The sequence below is a fragment of the Scyliorhinus canicula genome, chromosome 11, assembly GCF_902713615.1.
Source record: "Scyliorhinus canicula chromosome 11, sScyCan1.1, whole genome shotgun sequence".
NCBI lineage: Eukaryota > Metazoa > Chordata > Chondrichthyes > Carcharhiniformes > Scyliorhinidae > Scyliorhinus > Scyliorhinus canicula.
The window spans coordinates 89,038,116-89,057,540 of NC_052156.1; the positions used below are offsets into that span (position 1 = coordinate 89,038,116).

General features: G+C 51.9%; 1 protein-coding gene across 1 annotated transcript in view; it reads right to left on the reverse strand.

Annotated features, from left to right (window-relative positions):
- parp3 (poly (ADP-ribose) polymerase family, member 3) overlaps positions 1 to 17,680 on the reverse strand; it is a 54,889-nt gene extending 37,209 nt beyond the window's left edge. Inside the window, exons 1-3 of the mRNA XM_038810826.1 lie at positions 17,530 to 17,680; positions 10,084 to 10,282; positions 6,545 to 6,670 (exon numbers count right to left, since the gene is read on the reverse strand). Coding sequence (XP_038666754.1) covers positions 6,545 to 6,670; positions 10,084 to 10,263 — 306 coding nt within the window. The 5' untranslated portion in view covers positions 10,264 to 10,282; positions 17,530 to 17,680. The remainder of the gene's footprint in view (positions 1 to 6,544; positions 6,671 to 10,083; positions 10,283 to 17,529) is intronic.
- Between the last annotated feature and the right edge of the window lie 1,745 nt (positions 17,681 to 19,425).

Consider the following 19,425-nt stretch of genomic DNA (forward strand, 5'->3'; position numbering starts at 1 on the left):
AGTCATTGCCCGCGACCCCCCGCTGACGTGCTCCCTTCGTTGCTATCCCCCCCCCCCCTCCCTTCCCCCCCACCCCCCCCCCTTTCTCCCGGGTTGCTGCTGTTTTCGGCCTCCAGTTCCTATCTCTGATCCAGAAAGTCAAGGAAGGGCTGCCACCGCCGGAAGAACCCCTGTACCGACCCTCTCAGGGCGAATTTGATTCTTTCCAATTGGATGAAGCTTGCCATGTCGTTTAACCAGGTGTTAACACTTGGTGCCTTGTGTCCCTCCACTGAATCAAGATCCTTCTCCGAGCTACCAAGGACGCAAAGGCCAATATTCCGGCCTCCCTTGGCCTCCTGTACTCCTGGCTCCACCCCAACCCCAAAAATCGCTAGCCCCCACCCTGGTTTGACCCTGGTTCCCACCACTCTCGATACCGTCCCCCGCCACCCCCTCCCAGAACTCTTCCAGTGCCGGGCACATCCAGAACATATGTACATGGTTCGCAGGGCTTCCCGAACACCTAACACACCTGTCCTCACCCCCGAAGAACCGACTCATCCTAGTCCCCGTCATATGGGCTCTGTGCAGCACCTTAAATTGGATGAGGCCCAACCTTGCGCACGACGACGACGAATTGACCCTCTCTAAGGCATCCGCCCATGTCCCATCTTCTATCTGCTCTCCCAGCTCCGCTTCCCACTTGTCTTTCAGCTCCTCTATCGATACCTCCTCCACCTCCTGCATTATTTTGTAGATGTCCGAGACCCTCCCTTCTCCGACCCAGACCCCTGACAGCACCCTATCACTCACCCCTCTATCGGAAGCAAGGGAAATCCTTCCACCTGTCGTCTGGCAAATGCCTTCACCTGCAGGTATCTAAACGTGTTCCCCGGGGGGAGCTCAAATTTCTCCTCCAGCTCTCCCAGGCTCGCAAACCTCCCCTCTATGAACATGTCCCTCAGTTGCCTGATGCCCGCCCTGTGCCAGCTCTGGAATCCCCCGCCAGTGTTCCCCGGGACAAATCTGTGGTTCCCTCTCAGTGGCGCCGCCATCAGACCCCCCACTTCCCCCCTGTGTCGCCTCCACTGCCCCCAGATTTTCAGGGTGGCCGCCACTACCGGACTCGTGGTATACCTTGTGGGGGGGAGCGGCCATGGTGCCGTTACTAGCGCCCCCAGGCTTGTATTGCCGCAGGACGCCCTCTCCATACGTTTCCAAGCTGCCCCCTCCCCCTCCATCACCCACTTGCGCACCATCGATGCGTTCGCCGCCCAGTAGTATCCGGAAAGATTGGGCAGCGCTAATCCTCCCCTGTCCCTACTCCGTTCCAAGAAAATCCTTCTCACTCTAGGGGTGCCATGTGCCCACACATAGCCCATAATGCTGCTAGTTACCTTCTTGAAGAAGGCCCTGGGGAGAAAGATGGGCAAGCACTGAAACAGAAACAAGAACCTCGGGAGGACCGTCATTTGACTGACTGCACCCTCCCTGCTAGCGACAGCGGTACCATGTCCCACCTCTTGAACTCCTCCTCCATCTGCTCCACCAGCCTTGAAAAGTTCAGCTTGTGGAGGGTCCCCCAGTTCCTTGCCACCTGCACCCCCAAGTACCTGAAGCTCTTTACTGCTCTCTTAAAGGGGAGCCGCCCAATTCCCTCCCCCTGATCTCCCGGGTGTATCACAAAGACCTCACTTTTACCCACATTTAATTTATATCCCGAAAAGTCCCCAAACTCCGCTAGTATTTCCATTACCTCCGGCATTCCCCCTTCCGGGTCCGCCACATATAACAACAAATCATCCGCATAGAGTGATACCCGATGTTCCTCCCCTCCCCTTGTCAGTCCTCTCCACCCCCTGAACCCCTCAGTGCCATCGCCAACGGTTCGATCGCTAATGCAAATAGTAAGGGGGATAGGGGGCATCCCTGCCTGGTACCTCGATGGAGCCCAAAATACTCTGACCTCCTCCCGTTTGTAACCACACTCGCCATCGGGGCCGAATACAGCAGCTTCACCCACTTGATAAATCCCTCCCCAAACCCAAACCGTTCCAGCGTCTCCCACAGGTATTCCCACTCCACCCTATCGAATGCCTTCTCCGCATCCAGTGCTACCACTATCTCAGCCTCCCCCTCCACTGCTGGCATCATAATCACATTCAACAGTCTCCGGACATTTGTGTTAAGTTGTCGTCCCTTTACGAACCCCGTCTGGTCCTCATGGATTACCCCTGGCACACAATCCTCTATTCTGGTTGCCAGGACCTTTGCCAACAGTTTGGCATCTACATTCAAGAGGGAGATAGGCCTGTAGGACCCGCACTGTACAGGGTCTTTGTCCCGCTTCAGGATCAAGGAGATCAGGGCCTGTGACATTGTCGGGGGCAGAACCCCCCCCCTCTCGCGCCTCATTGAAGGCTCGCACCAGCACTGGACCCACCAAGTCCACATACTTCTTATAAAATTCCACCGGGAACCCATCCGGCCCCGGCGCCTTCCCCGCCTGCATCTGGCCTATCCCTTTAACTAGCTCCTGCAGCTCTATCGGCGCCCCCAGCCCCTCCACCCGTTCCTCCTGGACCTTTGGGAACCTCAATCTGTCGAGGAAGTTCTCCATTCCCCCCCTCCTCCTGGGCGGCTCAGACCGGTACAATTCCCTGTAGAAATCCCTGAAGACCCCGTTCACCTCTTGCCCCTTCTGCACTACGTTCCCACCCCTCTCTCTCACTCCCCCAATCTCTCTGGCTGCCTCTCGCTTGCGCAGCTGGTGTGCTAGCATCCTGCTCGCCTTTTCCCCGTACTCATAGACCGCGCCCTGTGCCCTTCTCCATTGCGTCTCCGCCTTCCTAGTGGTCAGTAGGTCAAACTGGGCCTGTAAACTGCGCCGCTCCCTCAACAGCCCCTCCTCTGGTGTCTCCGCATATCTCCTGTCCACTTCTATAAGTTCCCCCACCAGTCTCTCCCTCTCCTGCCTCTCCTTCCTTTCTCTGTGTGCCCTTATGGAGATCAGCTCTCCTCTGATCACTGCTTTCAGGGCCTCCCAGACTACCCCCACCTTCACCTCGCCCGTGTCGTTCGTGCCCAGATATCTCTCAATGCCCTTCCGGACCCTTCCGCACACCTCATCGTCCGCCAGCAGCCCCACATCCAGGCGCCACAACGGGCGCTGGTCCCGTGCTTCCCCCAGTTCTACCTCTACCCAGTGTGGTGCATGGTCCGAAATCGCAATGGCCGAGTACTCCGTGTCCTGCACTCTCGAAATCAGCCCCCTGCTCAGTACAAAAAAGTCTATTCTGGAGTACACCCTGTGGACGTGGGAGAAAAAAGAATACTCCCTCGCCCTTGGCCTGCCAAATCTCCAAGGGTCTACCCCCCCCATCTGCTCCATGAACCCCCTTAGCACCTCTGCCGCTGCCGGCCTCCTATTCGTCCTGGAACTCGATCTGTCCAGCCCAGGGTCGAGCACTGTATTGAAGTCCCCCCCCATGATCAGGCCCCCTGCCTCCAGACCCGGAATGAGGCCCAACAGGCGCCTCATAAAACCCGCGTCATCCCAATTCGGGGCATACACATTCACCAGCACCACATTCTCTCCCTGCAGCCTACCCTTCACCATCACGTACCTACCCTCCTTATCTGCTACCACCTGCGCCGCCACGAACGACACCCTCTTTCCCACCAAAATCGGCACCCCCCGGTTCTTTGCGTCCAAGCCTGAGTGGAACACCTGTCCCACCCACCCCCTTCTCAGGCGTACCTGGTCTACTACTCTCAAGTGAGTCTCCTGCAACATTGCCACATCCGCCTGCAGTCCCTTTAGGTGTGAAAAAACCCTTGCTCTCTTGACCGGCCCATTCAGCCCCCTCACGTTCCAAGTAATCAACCGGGTCGCGGAGCGACCTGTCCCTTTCCCCTGTCTATTAGCCATGTCCTGTCCCCTGTTCGCCCCGGGTCGACCCTCCCCTTCTGACCCGTTCCCCATGGCGATGCCCCCCCCCCCCCTCTCTCCTCCCGTTCTTCCCTTCCCGTCCTCGGCCTTCCCAGCAGCAACCCGGTATCCCCCCCTAACCCCCCTCCCCCCCCCCTGGCTAGGACCCCTCCTAGCCGCGGTGTATCCACCATCGTACTCCCGAGAGTCAGCTGATTTTCGCTGACCCGGCTGCCCCTGCCACACTCCGACTCCTCCCGATGTGGGGGGGAGGGGCCTCCCCCCCCCCCCTTGCCATCCCTCTCTGACCCCGCTTCAGCGCGGGAAAAGCCGCCATTGCTGGCCACACCCCACTCTTCTCTCCTCCCCCTTCCTCCGTCCCGCGCGCAGGAAACAGGGGAAAGCCCGCGCTTTCGCCCGGCCACACCCTACCCCGCCATCTTCAATTCCACCCCCGTCCCCATCCAAGCCCATAAAAAAGCCCCCTTAAAACGAGAGGAAGAAAAAGAGAAAAAGAAAACACGCATAACCAACTTGCACCCCCCCCGTCCCGCCTCCCCAACTTAACAATATAACAATATAAATAACAAATCTCAAATAAATACATAAATACATAACTATGCCTGCATAACTAAATAACTACCCAATAATAACGTATTTAACCATCACCCTCCATCGAACAGAACAGTAACCATAACCCTTAAAGAACAGATCAAAAAACAGTAAAAAAAAGCCCCCCCCTACAACAACAATAATTAAGGGAAGTTGGCAACGGGAAGAGACACACAAAAAGGAACAAAGAAACCCCCCATAACACAAGTTTCAAAGAAACCAAACGATCCATCAACTTTAACCAAGTTCCGACCTGGCCTAAGAAAGACATGGGCCACTTGATCAGTCAAGGGTACTCGGGCGGCCTCGACCGCCGGCGTTCCCAAGTTCTAGTTCAGGTCCAGCTTTTCCTCCCGAACAAAAGTCCATGCCTCCTCTGGGGTCTCAAAGTAATGGTGCTGGTCCTTGTAGGTGACCCACAAGCGCGCTGGCTGCAGCATTCCAAACTTGATCCTTTTTGCGTGCAGCACTGCCTTCGTCCGGTTAAACCGGGCCCGCCGCTTTGCCACCTCCGCACTCCAGTCCTGATATATCCGCACCGTCGAATTCTCCCATTTGCTGCTTTTCTCCCTCTTGGCCCACCTCAGCACTTTCTCCCGATCACAGAAACGCTGGAATCGCACCAGCACCGCCCTCGGGGGCTCGTTCGCCCTAGGCCACCTAGCCATGACCCGATATGCTTCTTCCAGCTCCAGAGGCGATGGACCGGCCCCCTCTCCCATCAGGGAGCTCAGCATCTCCGCTACATATTTCGGGAGATCAGGCCCCTCCAGGCCTTCTGCTAGGCCCAGGATCCTCAAGTTCTTCCGCCTCATTCGAGTGTCCAGCTCCTCAAAGCCGCTCTGCCATTTCAGGTGGAGTGCCTCGTGCACCTCCACCTTTCCCACGAGGACCGTGGCCTCCTCCTCCCTTGCAGTCATCTCCTGCTGCAGCTCTCTTATCGACGCCTCTTGGGTCGCCTGGGCCCCCATCAGCCTTGTGGTCGTCGCGTTCATAGACTCTAAGAGTTCCACTTTCAGCTCCGTAAAACACCGGAGGAGAGCGGCCTGCTGCTCCTCCGCCCATTTTCTCCAATCTTCTAGTGCGCCACCGGCCGCCATTTTGGTCCTCTTCCCCCGCTTTTTTCGGGGAGCTGCTGCCGCTTTTTTTGTCGCCCCACTCCGAGTACCGACCATAAAGTTGGTCTCACTCTCCTCAGGGAGCCTTCCCCCACCGGGATTCGTCTTTACAGTACCGTCGGGGCCCTCCAATCGGCCCTTAAACACCTTTGTCGCAGGAGCTGCCAAATGTGCGACTTAGCTGGTCATAGCCGCAACCGGAAGTCGGTATGTTTTTGTTAATGGAGTTGCTGGGAAATATAAGTTCATGGGTTCCGTTTGATCATACGCAAGCCCACCCTCCCGCACTTAATGGGTACAAAAGGGGCGCGTGGAGGTTAAAATTTCAGGCCCTGGCATCCTGATCCTATTCCCTGCCCAGAAATTAGGCCACTGACGAAGCTTCTGCCAAAGGCAGGCGGGACCTTCATTTACAGTCCCAAAGTCGCTGCCTGATGACATCATCAGATCTGCGGCTAAAATTTAACTGGAAATGGGGATTGACACTGGGAGATCTGAACTGCCAGCTGTCTGGAATCAGGTCAGAAACCTGAGCTTCCCTCTTTGTGCAGCAGGAGGCCTCATATAGAAGCCTTTCACCACGAGCCACAGTTGTGACTGGCTAAAGTCTCATCTTTTAGCCCCAATCGTAGCCCAGAGCCTCTCCTCGCAGTTATCCCCTGATAACGGAACATAGCCTCGGAACCGACCATACCCCCAGACCCAACGTTGGCTCATAACCTCCTTCGCCCCATCACATCCAGCCCGGCTCTCCCAGAAGCCTCCCCAAATCAAAAAGAAAGACATTAACTCCCTCACCCAACTTGTTAAGGAGGCGGGGGGGGGGGGGGGGGGGGGGGGGGGGCGTCTAGGGCCGATGGGAGAGCAGAAGGAGAAATATTTCACTATCTCTGCTACTTACCACCCGGCCCCAGCGATTCCAGCAGTAATACGAGTTATTCAGTTCGATCAGCTGGATGATGTAGAACTTATTGTTGTTGTTTCCAATGTTGGTTTGATTCAACATGCAATCATAGTCCTCATAAACCTGCAACAAAAGTAAGCTTTCTTGATGTGTGTAATAGGAAACCCTACAGTCCTGTGGATATACATTAGAAAAGCCAGTCTGTGTGCCATAAGACCTAATGAAGTTAGTCTTGGCACAGAAAGTGAACTACTCAAGATGCTCAGCACTGTAACACTTTTTGAGATGACTTGTACTTTGACCATTTCAGATTTGCTGTAGTTAACCTTAACCCACTCCTCTTTATTTGCTGATAGGATGCAGGTATTGCTGGCTAGGCAAGCATTTATTGCCCACCCCTAATTGCCCCTTGAAAAAGGTGGTGATGAGCCACCATCTTGAACCGTCGCAGGTACACCCTCAGTGCTGTTAGGAAGGGACTTCCAGGATTGTCACCCAGTGACAGTAAAGAAATGGCAATATAGTTCCAAGTCAGGGTGATGCATGACGTGGAGCAGAACTTGCAGGTGGTAGTGTTCCCATGTGTTAGCTGCCATAGTCCTTTTAGGTGGTCGAGGTCACGGGTTTGGAAAGCATGTGCTCCTGTACACCTCACTGCGCCAAGGTTGATTCCCTGGCTTGATGGTAGTGGTAAAGTGGGAATATGCCGGGCCATGAGGTCACATATTATGGATTGAATGCAATTCTGCTGCTGCTGATGGCCAACATCACCTCATGGTTGCCAGGTTTTGAGTTGCTAGATCTGTTCGGCATCTATATCATAGTGCTGTATATCTGTATATATCACTGTGATAGTGCCAAATAACACAATGGAGGGTATCTTCAGTCTGAAGCCGCCTCGTCTCCACCAGGACTGTGCGGTGGTCACTCTTACTAATACTGTCATGGTCGGTGGTACGGTGGCACAGTGGTTATCACTGCTGCCTCACTGCACCAGGGATTCAGGTTCAATTTCACCCTTACACTTGGTTCCATTCTCTGCGTGGGTTTCCTCCGGGTGCTTCTGTTTCTGCCCACAGTCCAAAGATGTGCAGGTTAGGTGGATTGGCCATGCTAAATTGCCCCTTGGTATCCAAAAGGTTAGGTGGGGTTACGGGGATAGGGTGGGGGGGGTGGGGGTCTAGGTCAGGTTCCTTCAGAGGGTCGGTGCAGACTCAATGGGCTGAATGGCCTCCTTCTGCACTGTGTAGTCAGATAGAACTGCAAGAGGCAAACTGATGAAGAAGAGGTCAGATTAGTGGTTCCCTCACCACCTACCACAAGGGAATGAGATTCTCCTCCTCTGCCCTACCCAGTGTATCTATCCTGGTGATGCCTCTCTTCATTTTAAACGTCTTGATCAGATTATCCTTCAAACAAAAGTGACTCAATGGCTGATTTTTTTCCTCCTTGTAATTATTCTAAACATAGAAATGGCCCAGGGGAGATTTACCAGAATTGTTTTTTATCTATTCATTGATGGGATGTGGGCGTCACCGGCAGAACCAGCATTTGTCGCCTATCCCTAATTGCCCTTGAACTGAGTGGGCCATATCAGAGGGCAGTTAAGAGCCAATCACATTGCTGTGGCTCTGGTGTCACATGGAGGCCAGCCCAGGTAAGGATGGCAGATTTCCTTCCCTAAAGGACATTAGTGAATGAGATGGGTTTTTACAACAGTCGATGGTAGTTTCATGGTCACCATTACTTGGGCAATTACATTATTTGGGTAGCACAAGTGGCTGGCACTGTAGCTTCACAGCGCCAGGGTCCCAGGTTCAATTCCCCGCTGGGTCACTGTCTGTGCGGAGTCTGCACGTTCTCCCCGTGGGTTTTCTGTGGGTGCTCTGGTTTCCTCCCACAGTACAAAGACGTGCAGGTTAGGTGGATTGGCCATGCTAAAATTGCCCTTAGTGTCAAAAAAAAAGGTTAGGAGGGGTTATTGGGGTTACGGGGATAGGGTGGAAGTGAGGGCTTAAGTGAGTCGGTGCAGACTCGATGGGCTGAATGGCCTCCTTCTGCACTATATGTTCTATGTTCTATTACTGAGATGAACTTCCAATCTCCAGATTTACATGGAAACATACACAGAAAAGAGAAGCAGGAGGAAGCCATTCGGCCCTTCAAGCATACTGCACCATTCATTATGATAATAATAATCTTTATTAGTAGTCACAAGTAGGCTTACATTAACACTGCAATGAAGTTACTGTCTGGAAATTTCTAAAATGTGAACCTAGCAGCTAATATTTTGATTGTTGGTCTGTGGTGAGTTAGTCTGTCTGAACAGGACCTTAGCGAGACCACATCTGGAGTATTGCGTGCAGTTCTGGTCTCCTTATTCCGCAGAAGAAAAGCAGCGAAGGTTCACCAGAGTGATTCTTGTAGTGGCAGGATTGTCCTACGAGGAGAGATCGGGTCGACTGGGCCTGTATTTACTGGAGTTCAGAAGTATGAGAGGGGATCTAATTAAAGTGTATAAAATTCTGACAGGTCTGGACAGACTGGATGTAGGTGTGTTGTTTCCTCGATCTGGGTGGTCCAAGAACAAGGGGTCACAGTCTCAAGATACAGGGGAGACCATTTCGGACTGAGATGAGGAGACATTTCTTCATTCAGCCTGTGATATCTCCACCACAGAAGCTAAATCACTATTTAAGAAGGAAATAGATATATTTCGGGACTCTAAAAGTGTCAAGGGGTATTTGGCGAGTGCTGGAAGATCAGCCATGATCATGTTGAATGGTGGAGAAGATTCGAAGGGCCAATTTGGAACTATTCAAATTGGCTTCTAACTCCTGTCACGAGTTTAAAGATAGGATTGGGTTTGACCAAGGTGCCCTCTCTGGCACCCACTGACTGAGTTTGCAGGCTCGTCTCTTAGGCACTGGCAAGCAGCTGGTGCTGCAGGATTGTGCTCCTGAACAGTAACTGTCAGAACAAGAATGGGGGAGGGTGTTTATTTCTTAAGAGACTTATAAAGTTATTTTAATTTCAACACAAAAATCAGAGTTCTGGAGGAAAATTGTAATATTTTGTACACTTTGCCACAGTGGGAGGCATTGGCACTTTACTTTGATGTAGACATGGACTGTGGCCCTCAAAGCGTTAAGATCTTTTGGACAATATGTGGACTAATAATAATAATCTTTACTGTCACAAATAGGCTTACATTAACACTGCAATGAAGTTACTGTGAAAAGCCCGAGTCGCCACATTCCAGCACCTGTTCGGGTACACAGAGGGAGAATTCAGAATGACCAAATTACCTAATAACACATCTTTCGGGATTTGTGGGAGGAAACCAGAGCACCCGGAGGAAACCCATGCAGACAAGGGGAGAAATGCAGATTCCACGCAGACAGTGACTCAAGCAGGGAATCGAACCTGGGACCCTGGCACTCTGAAGGCATAGTGCTAACCACTATGCTACCGTGCTTCCCAGTAATTGCTGCACGAGAGTGTGTGGAAATATGAACAACACTGGAGCCACCTACCGTTGCCTGTCCATTAGAGCTCAGCTCGCAGTGCTCGTCAATCTTGGCCTTGACCTTGTTTTTCGGAGCAGCTTTTAAAGCTTCAATAGTTGACTTGACATTGTCCTCCTCTGGCTCAACTTTGACCTTCTTTTGCTTGGCGGCCAATTTGGTAGCAGCTGACTTCCTCTTTGGTGGCATCGCTGATTCGAGCTGGAAACTTGAAATATAAAGGGAGGACGAGAAAGAGAGAGGGAGGAATTTTTCGTTTTTGAGACTAAGTGCGATGGCGAGCACTGCCATTCCCACTGGCCAGAATGGCGGCCCCCCTGCCAGATTCTACACCTGGAACCTCATTAATTATGCACAATTCACACCGCTCCAGCCTCCCTCCCCGTCGCTAAATGGGCGCCGTGCCAACCCGCACATGCGCAGTTGGGCCGCGCCAACCTGCGCAAACACAGGGGACTTCTTCTGCGTGCCAGCCCCGACTCAACATGGTGTCGGTGTTCAGGGGCCGGCCGCGCAACAAAGTCGGCTGGGGCCAGACCCCATCGGAGGCCCCCCCCCCCACCCCACCCGGTGAAGGGTCACTTTTCCCCGCTCCACAGGCCGCCCCCCCCGGTGAAGGGCCACTTTTCCCCGCTCCACAGGTCCCCCCCCCCCCCCCGGCCCTTTGGGCAGAATTCCCGCCGGCAGCGACCAGGGGTGAATGGCGCCGGAGGGACTCTGTCGTATCTGCACGGCCGTTCGGTCCATCCGGGCCGGAAATTGGCGGCCCCGCCGATTCCAGCAGCCCGGGCCGCATCAAACGCGCCAGCGCAAATGGCGCCGATTCTCCGCACCTCAGAGAATCGTGCGCCGGCGTCGGGGCGCGGTTGCGGCAATTCTCCCACCCGGCGCGGGGCTCGGAGAATCGCCCCCTATGCCTCCATTCCTCCTTCCAAAGTGCATAAACCTACACTTTTCCACATTGTATTCCATCTGCCACTCCTTTATCACTCTCTGAGCCTGTCCAAGTCTTTCTGCAGCCCGCCTGCTTCCTCAATACTACCTGGCCCTCTACAGATCTTTGTATCATCTGCAAACTTAGCAACAGTGCCTTCAGTTCCTTCTTCCAGATCATTAATATATATTGTGAAAAGTTGTGGTCTCAGCACCGACCCCTGAGGCACACCACTAGTCACCGGCTGCCATCCTGAAAAAGACCCCTTTATCCCCACTCTCTGCCATCTGCCAGTCAGCCAATCCTCTATCCATGCCAGGACCTTGCTCTTAACTTATTTAACAGTCTCCTATGTTGCACCTTGTCAAAGGCCTTCTGAAAATCTAAATAAATCACGCCCACTGGTTCTCCTTTGTCTAACTTCCTTGTTACCTGCTTGTTGTTTCCTTGACAAAGCTGTGCTGACTCAGTTGTTTTTTATCATGTACTTCCAAGTACTCCTTAATCTCATCTTTAATATAGACTCTAAAATCTTACCAATGACCAAAGCCAGGCTAACCAGTCTATAGTTTCCTACCTTCTGCCTCCCTCCCTTCTTAAACAGCGGTGTTACATTAGCCACTTTCCAGTTCTCTGGGACCCTCCCTCCTCCAGTGATTCCTGAAGTAGCACCACCAATGCCTCCACAACTATTAGCCATCGTCATTTTCCACAGATTGTGATCAGCTGTTACATTATCAGCCCTTACATTCAGCCAGCTCAATTTACACTTCCCTTTCACTCCAGAAGGTAGTGTATTGTGCTAAGAATTTAGTTCTTCAGACTTTGTATCTTCCCATTGTGCTTTATCCAGTGTTAACAAGCCCGATTGTACCATTACTAACCCCACCTGCTACCTTAGACAGATTGAAGATTGAAGCCTGAGGCCTCTCATTCTCAACAAAGCCATCAACGGGTATCTTCCATTCTGGAGTCTAAGACTGGGATCTTCAGGTCCCTCTGAGAATCGATGGATTTTTATCTAACCCGCAGAGGGTGCCACCATACCAGAACAGGAAAATCCCGGCTTAAATTTGAGAGTGGGAGCGAGAGTGGGAGTGATTTTCGCTGGGTGGGGAGAGGGCACAGCTAGCCACATGCATCCTTGCACTGTTTAGCTCATTACCAATGCATCCACGAAGAGTACGGTGAATCCCGTGGAGAGGGTGGGCAGGAAGCCACCATCCCCACCGTTACCTCGTGGGGTTGTAGGTCCCGGTGCCGCATTTGGAGGGCACCCAGACAGCCAGCACTATCCTTGCCATTTTTACTCGGCCACTGCTCCACCCCTCCCACGAACCCACCCTCCCTCACCGAGTTAACCTCCGCACAGGTTGCGGTGCCACTAACCGGTCTCGAGTTTAGGCTGCTCATTTGCAGATTCTCCCCAAAAGAGGACAATGCAACAGGAACTCACGGCTAATCAGGTACCTCATTGGGTACAAGCCACGTAAATGCAGTCATGAAGGTGAACATTCTAATTTCTCACTGACAAGTAACTTAACTTGGAGGGAGAACTTAATCCCAGTGAGCTGGCCTTTCAATGAGCCTGCATGACTTGCTAATGGATGCAAAAGGGCTTCCTGACATTGCTGGTCAGGAAGCTCGACTGCCTTTAACCCGCCTTTAAAGACCCCCAGAACAAAATTGCTAAAGTTCATTCCACTGTCGGAAAATGGAATTTTGGCCTCATATCAAATTGTGTTACCTGCAAGCTTCTGCCCATTGGAGACCACTCAACTCTGTTATGGACCAGGGTTTAGAGAATCTCAAAGTGTATCATGGAGTTTACCTGACCCACAACATTTAATAGATTGTGGTATGGGGAGCACACGGCTCACTTTCCAGGTATGGTGCAGCAGAAAATGGACCAGTGGTTTTTAAAACAAAACAATGTTTATTCTATGAACTCAAGTTAACCTTTTTAAAACAAACAGTGAATATCTTAGCAACCATTAATTCAAATACACCCCAAAGAATACCACACTAAACAACCTGTATGCTGTCCTTTTACCATCCAAAAGACTTAACAAACCTCCAAACAGGAGCACATGAAAAATGAAATGAAAATCGCTTATTGTCACGAGTAGGCTTCATTGACGTTACTGTGAAAAGCCCCTAGTCGCCACATTCCTGTTCGGGCACCTGTTACGGGAATTGAACTGTGCTGCTGGCCTGCTTGGTCTGCTTTCAAAGCCAGCGATTGGGCAACACGGTAGCATTGTGGATAGCACAATCGCTTCACAGCTCCAGGGTCCCAGGTTCAATTCCGGCTTGGGTCACTGTCTGTGCGGAGTCTGCACATCCTCCCCGTGTGTGCGTGGGTTTCCTCTGGGTGCTCCGGTTTCCTCCCACAGTCACAAAGATATGCAGGTTAGAACATAGAACAGTACAGCACAGAACAGGCCCTTCGGCCCTCAATGTTGTGCCGAGCCATGATCACCCTACTCAAACCCACGTATCCACCCTATACCCATAATCCAACAACCCCCCCCTTAACCTTACTTTTATTAGGACACTACGGGCAATTTAGCATGGCCAATCCACCTAACCCGCACATCTTTGGACTGTGGGAGGAAACCGGAGCACCCGGAGGAAACCCACGCACACAGGGGGAGGACGTGCAGACTCCACACAGACAGTGACCCAGCCGGGAATCGAACCTGGGACCCTGGAGCTGTGAAGCATTTATGCTAACCATCATGCTACCCTGCTGCCCTAGGTGGATTGGCCATGATAAATTGCCCTTAGTGTCCAAAAAGTGCCCTTAGTGTGAGGTTACTGGGTTATGGGGATAGGGTGGAGGTGTTGACCTTGGGTAGGGGCTCTTTGCAAGAGCCGGTGCAGACTCGATGGGCCGAATGGCCTCCTTCTGCACTGTAAATTCTATGATTTAGCTCTGTGCTAAACATTAGGGTTTACATTCAAGACTGAAAACATTTATACTTCTTCTGAATTCACCAAATGATCCATAGATAGTCTTTGGATGGCAGAGATCAACAGCAGTGCAGCTCACTTTTAACTTCAGATTCAGCTCACTGAAAAAAAGACACACCCAAGCTTTCTCAAACTGAAACTAAAAAGCAGAAGTGGAGCTCAGCTCCACCCACACTCTGACATCACTCCAGTAACATGAGCTGCTCCATTTCTTAAAGGTAGATTTCTTAAACACCCATTTCTTAAAGGGTACTCTCACATGACAACTCTTTTCGAATAAAAGGGACAGCGAAAATCAAACCCCTCAGCATTTTCATAAACAGCTTGTTTACAAAGCAGAATTACCATGCCCTCTTACACTCCAGTATGATCCAGATCAAATCGTTCCTGAATTATCTTTAATGATTAATGGAGCTGGACACCTCAGGCCCTCACGCAAAATCCAGAATTTTTTGGAGGGGCTGTCTTACACTTACACGTCAATTCAATGGCAGCCTGAGGAGGTCTCCCATTTGTTCTCAATGCTGTTTAGAGAAGGTCAGGTTGCCAAGCACAGAGGTTGTCTGTATTCCTGGAGGACTTCCCCAGCTGACTTACCTGCCTCCATCTCTCATTTTCTCATTTACAATTTTTTTTATAATAATAAACAAAAACACGCCATATTAGTAATGCTCCAGTGGTGCCTCGCCTGATTATATTTACCACACAATGGCCCAGGGATTAATCCTCCTTTCCTGGAGTTTCCAGGGAAACACAGATTGTTCACCGTCCTTGGGCAGCACGGTAGCATAGTGGTTATCATTGTGGTTTCACAGCACCAGGGTCCCAGGTTCGATTCCCCGCTGGATCACTGTCTGTGCGGAGTCTGCACATTCTCCCCTTGTATGCGTGGGTTTCCTCCGGATGCTCCGGTTTCCTTCCACAGTCCAAAGACGTGCTGGTTAGGTGAATTGGCCAAGCTAAATTGCCCTTAGTGTCCAAAAAGGCTAGGAGGGGTTATTGGGTTTGGGGGATGGGGTGGAAGTGAGGGCTGAATGGCCTCCTTCTGCACTGTATGTTCCATGTTCTAGTCAACCCTCAAGAAAGTAGTTAATCAAAGCAGCCTTGCACCCAGCCCCGTCGCCAGGCCCACTATTCATTCAACCCTGTGGGCCCAGAGCTATTACAATGCCTGCTGTCACACAATTCCCCTTCCAGCTGATACGTGCTTCAAAGGATGCCCCTCACACCCTTGGGCTACACATGTGCTTCCTGGATTTGCTTCCTATGTGGATTAATCCCAGGAACTAACAGTTTGGGGTTTTCACCTTGTATTATAAATGGTCCATGGTGTCCAAAATCTGCAGATTTACTTTCTTTAGCAGCAAAGGGATGAACGAGATATTATTTAAACAGCCAGTCACAGTGAGGCCTTGTTTGCCAAGCCAGCCAATCACAGTGAGGCCTTGTTTGCCAAGCCAGCCAATCAGTGAGGCCTTGTTTGCCAAGCCAGCCAATCACAGTGAGGCCTTATTTGCCAAGCCAGCCAATCGCACAGAGGCTTTGTTTTCCAAGCCAGCAAATCACACCCAGGCCTAAGGCCTGGAACACAACAACCAGGCCAAGTTTACTGCACAATTAAGCAGAAATAAATCTTTGCTTGTATGTCACATCATTATAATGAAAGATGCCGTACAGCTCTTGTTGCTTCTTTTACAGCAAAGATTTACTGTGACCAACATGTGCAATGTCCCTTTAAATCCTTCAGCTGCTATCTCATAATAAATATCACTGAAGTTAAAAATCTGATTTTTCCGGGTGACATTCATGATGCTGTCTTTCCGAATCCCAACTGACGGCCACTTCCCAAACATCTTCAAGCTATGGTAGTGGAAAGAAAAGACCTTGGAGGACTCTAAGCCAACCGCAACCAGGCCCCAGCACCCCCGCCTCTCACCACAACCGAGAGCAGCAAAGAGCTCCAGCAATATTGTCGCTATTGAGATGACTGCTGCCTTGGCCAGAGGGGTAGAGGCCAGGCCACTCAGTTACATTTACACAGAACCTTTAAACAAATTAAAACATTCAGGGGCGCTTTGCAGGACTGTTGTTGAACAACATTTGACACTGAACCATGTAAGGAGATGTTAGGGCAGGGCACAGAAGCATATCTTAAAGAGAAAGACATGTATTTATAGAGAGATTTTCTTGATCGCTGAACATTTCCAAAGCCGCTTCACAATCTCTGTCTCAATGTAGGAAACAAGTGCTCAGTAAATAAATAGTAAAGTTGCCACAGTCCCGGATGACCAGAGGCTGCTTTTCCCTTTGAGGGGGAGCGCTGACTGGTGGTGATTTAGCCTGAGGTTCACCACACCTCAGGTGAGGAGAAAGATCGAGAAAGTGGGGCCTTCGTGAATAACCTCAGCCGGTACGGGAATTGAACCCACGCTGCTGTCCTCGCTCTGCATCACAAACCAGCTATCCAGCCAACTGAGCTAAAGCGGCACAAACAGTATTGCAATAATGACCAGAAAATCTGCTTTTTATGATGCTGATTGAGAGAAAAATATTGGCCAAGCCACCATGGAGATCCCCCTGCTCTTCCTCACAATAGTCTCCTGGAATCGTTAGCATCCACCTGATTAGACAGACGGGCCAGGGTCTCAGTTTAACATTTCCTCTGAAAGATAGCTATTCTGACAGTGCAACACTACCTCTGTAGTACACTGGAGTGCCCGCCTTGATTTTTGAACTAGGGCCATGTAGTAGGACTTTAACCCCAGAACCATGTGGCTCAGACATGATAGAGCCACCAACTGAATCAAGGCTAACAAAGGGGGAAGTGAGATAGAGGGGTAGGTGTAGGGAGGGAATTCGAGAGCTTAGGGCAGCTGAAGATACAGCCGTCAACGGTGGAGGAATTAAAATCAAAGGCCAGAATTAGAGGCGCAGATACCTCAGAGGGTTGTCAACATAGAGGAGGAGAAGAATGAGGCCACGGATGGATTTGGAAACAAGGATGAGAATTTTAAAATCAAGGTGTTGCTGGACTGGGAGCACAGGGGGTTCATTAAGAAGCAGCATCACGGTCCCATTTCAGGCAATGTCAGTCACATTGAAGGTACTTAGAAATCAACAGTACCACGTCTCTAACTCAAAATTCTCAACCAGAGGCCTAGCCTAGTCATCCAGGAAACTTCAAATCCCACCACCTTAATTGGAGAAACTGAATTCAATAAAACATTTGTATCTGTAAAAATGATCAGAAAGCTGCTGGACTTTCATTAAAAACCTACAATGACTAACTGCACTTCTGAACCACTCCACTGTCTTTTGCTTGAGTTTTGATAGTTGTGAAAGGTGCTATATAAATGCAAGTCTTTCCTTCAAATGGTTTACTGTTCCTCACGGAAGGAAAGCTGTTGTTGTTACCAGTCTGGCCGAGATACATGACCTTATTCCTAACTGCTCTATGAAGTGCCTTTGCAAGCCACAAACGGGCACACCAAGGAATGGGTAAGGAACGTCAGCTCTGCCCGTGACACCCACAGCCTGGTACTTACTGTCGGGCTAGGATTCTGGTCCGGAGTCTGCAATGAAAGCTGCTGGCTGGGAGAACTCCTCAGGAACAGGCTGAACAAGTCTGTACAAGCAGGATCAGCTGCTAGGGGAAGTGGCCTCACCCACAGCAAAGGCTGATCCAATCAGAAATGGAAGCAGCATCCTTCTCACAGCCCACACTGTTAACCCTCCCCCTTCCAGTTTCAGCCCTGCAGAAGCCCAAACTCCAGTTACAGTGTTGACATTCCTCACTGTGATCGTTCAAACCTCTTTACTGAGCAGCCAGGCAGCTGACAAATCCACTGGCCTAGTTTTACCTGAGGAATAGATCCTTCTCAAGCTGCTGAAAGTCACAGTGTTCGAGTTTGCAACCCTGCTTGGAGCTACATGACTTACAATTACCTCTTCACCCACCCCCGGCTGATCCTGCCATTGATCACCCACCCCCCATATGTAAATAATGAAAACTTTCGCCGAGTAACCAGATGTGAACACCAGACTGATTAGAGGATTTTCAACATCCAGTCCAGGAACTTTACCCCCGACCACACACCCAATGGGCGGGATTCTCCGCTGGCTGACCCTGCAATCGGGAAACGCCAAATCGCAATTCTCCGGTGCCTCGACAGGGACGTCAATGTGTTCCACTCCGCATGTAGAGTAAACACTGCTGGCATATCATTACCGGGCCTGACCCGGTATTCTCCGGGGCCTCCACAATACTCCACCCCACTGGGGTGAATTTCCAACGGTGAGGTTCACTCGTGCTTTTAAAAATCATGAAAATGGCGCTGTGGATAATGAGAGAGAGAGAGGGGGTAGAACACTGAGAGGCGTGACCGTGGGCTACCGGTCCTGGCTTCTCTCAGGGCTGGGGACGGGATGGCCTGCCAGAGCCAGGGGAGGAGGAAGGGCCGTGGGGCCGGGGTGACACCTCCAATGGGACTGGGCAGTGTCCAGGCACAGAGCGCCATTGCCACGGCCTGCAAAGCAGCCATCGTTCTGTGCATCCCACTGACCACCCACCTTGACCCGTGGTTCTGCAGAGTGACACCGGCCGTATGGGTTACCCACTCCACCTGACCCCACTCTCCACCCCCGCACCCCATCCTCACCCTCCACCCCACCACCTCCACACCCCAGCCCCCACCCACCACCCTGGTACACCGACCCCTTCCTCCACCCCTGACCGGCCGACACTCACCAGTGGGGCATCACGCAGCCCACCCAAGGGTAATGTCCACAGTGGCCCCTACACGGGGGCAGCGGACGGGCACCGCGGAGCATATCGGTGGCAAGGGCAGCTCCAGCAGACAATACCCCTGGCAGCAGGGATGGGCACCAGGGCCAGAGGACCGCAATGTGCTGGGCACCAACGGGGCCAGGGGTGCGGAGAGGAAGAAGGAGGGGGACATGCGAGGGCAGAGTCCACAGTGCCAACTGGGGCCACCACATAGCCAGTTGGACTTGTTGGGCAGAGGGGTCTGCACCAAGCTGACATGTCAGCCTTTCACCCCCTGCAGACAGTGGAGATTGGAATTCAGCCAGCGATGGTGACCTGCTACATAGTCGCCGCAGCCCTGGGGGTTGCACTGCAGCTGGACAAGTTGGAGCTGCTCGAGGAGGAGGATGCTGCAGCAGCGGATTGTGCAACAGTAGAGCATGCAGCACGTGGGCAATGCCGCCGCCGCTCTCAGCCATGGCTCGCTGTGACTGGGCCACGCTCAGGAGCATCGCTGCAATGTCCAGGTGGCTCTGGCACATGGCTGCCTGTGAGCTGGCAGACCTGTCCTGGGCCTCGGCAACTGTCTGCACATAATACCCCAGGCCTTGGACATGCTGATCCATAGCCGAAACTCCCGCCCCCCCCAGGCCTCCACCGCGGACGCCACCCATGC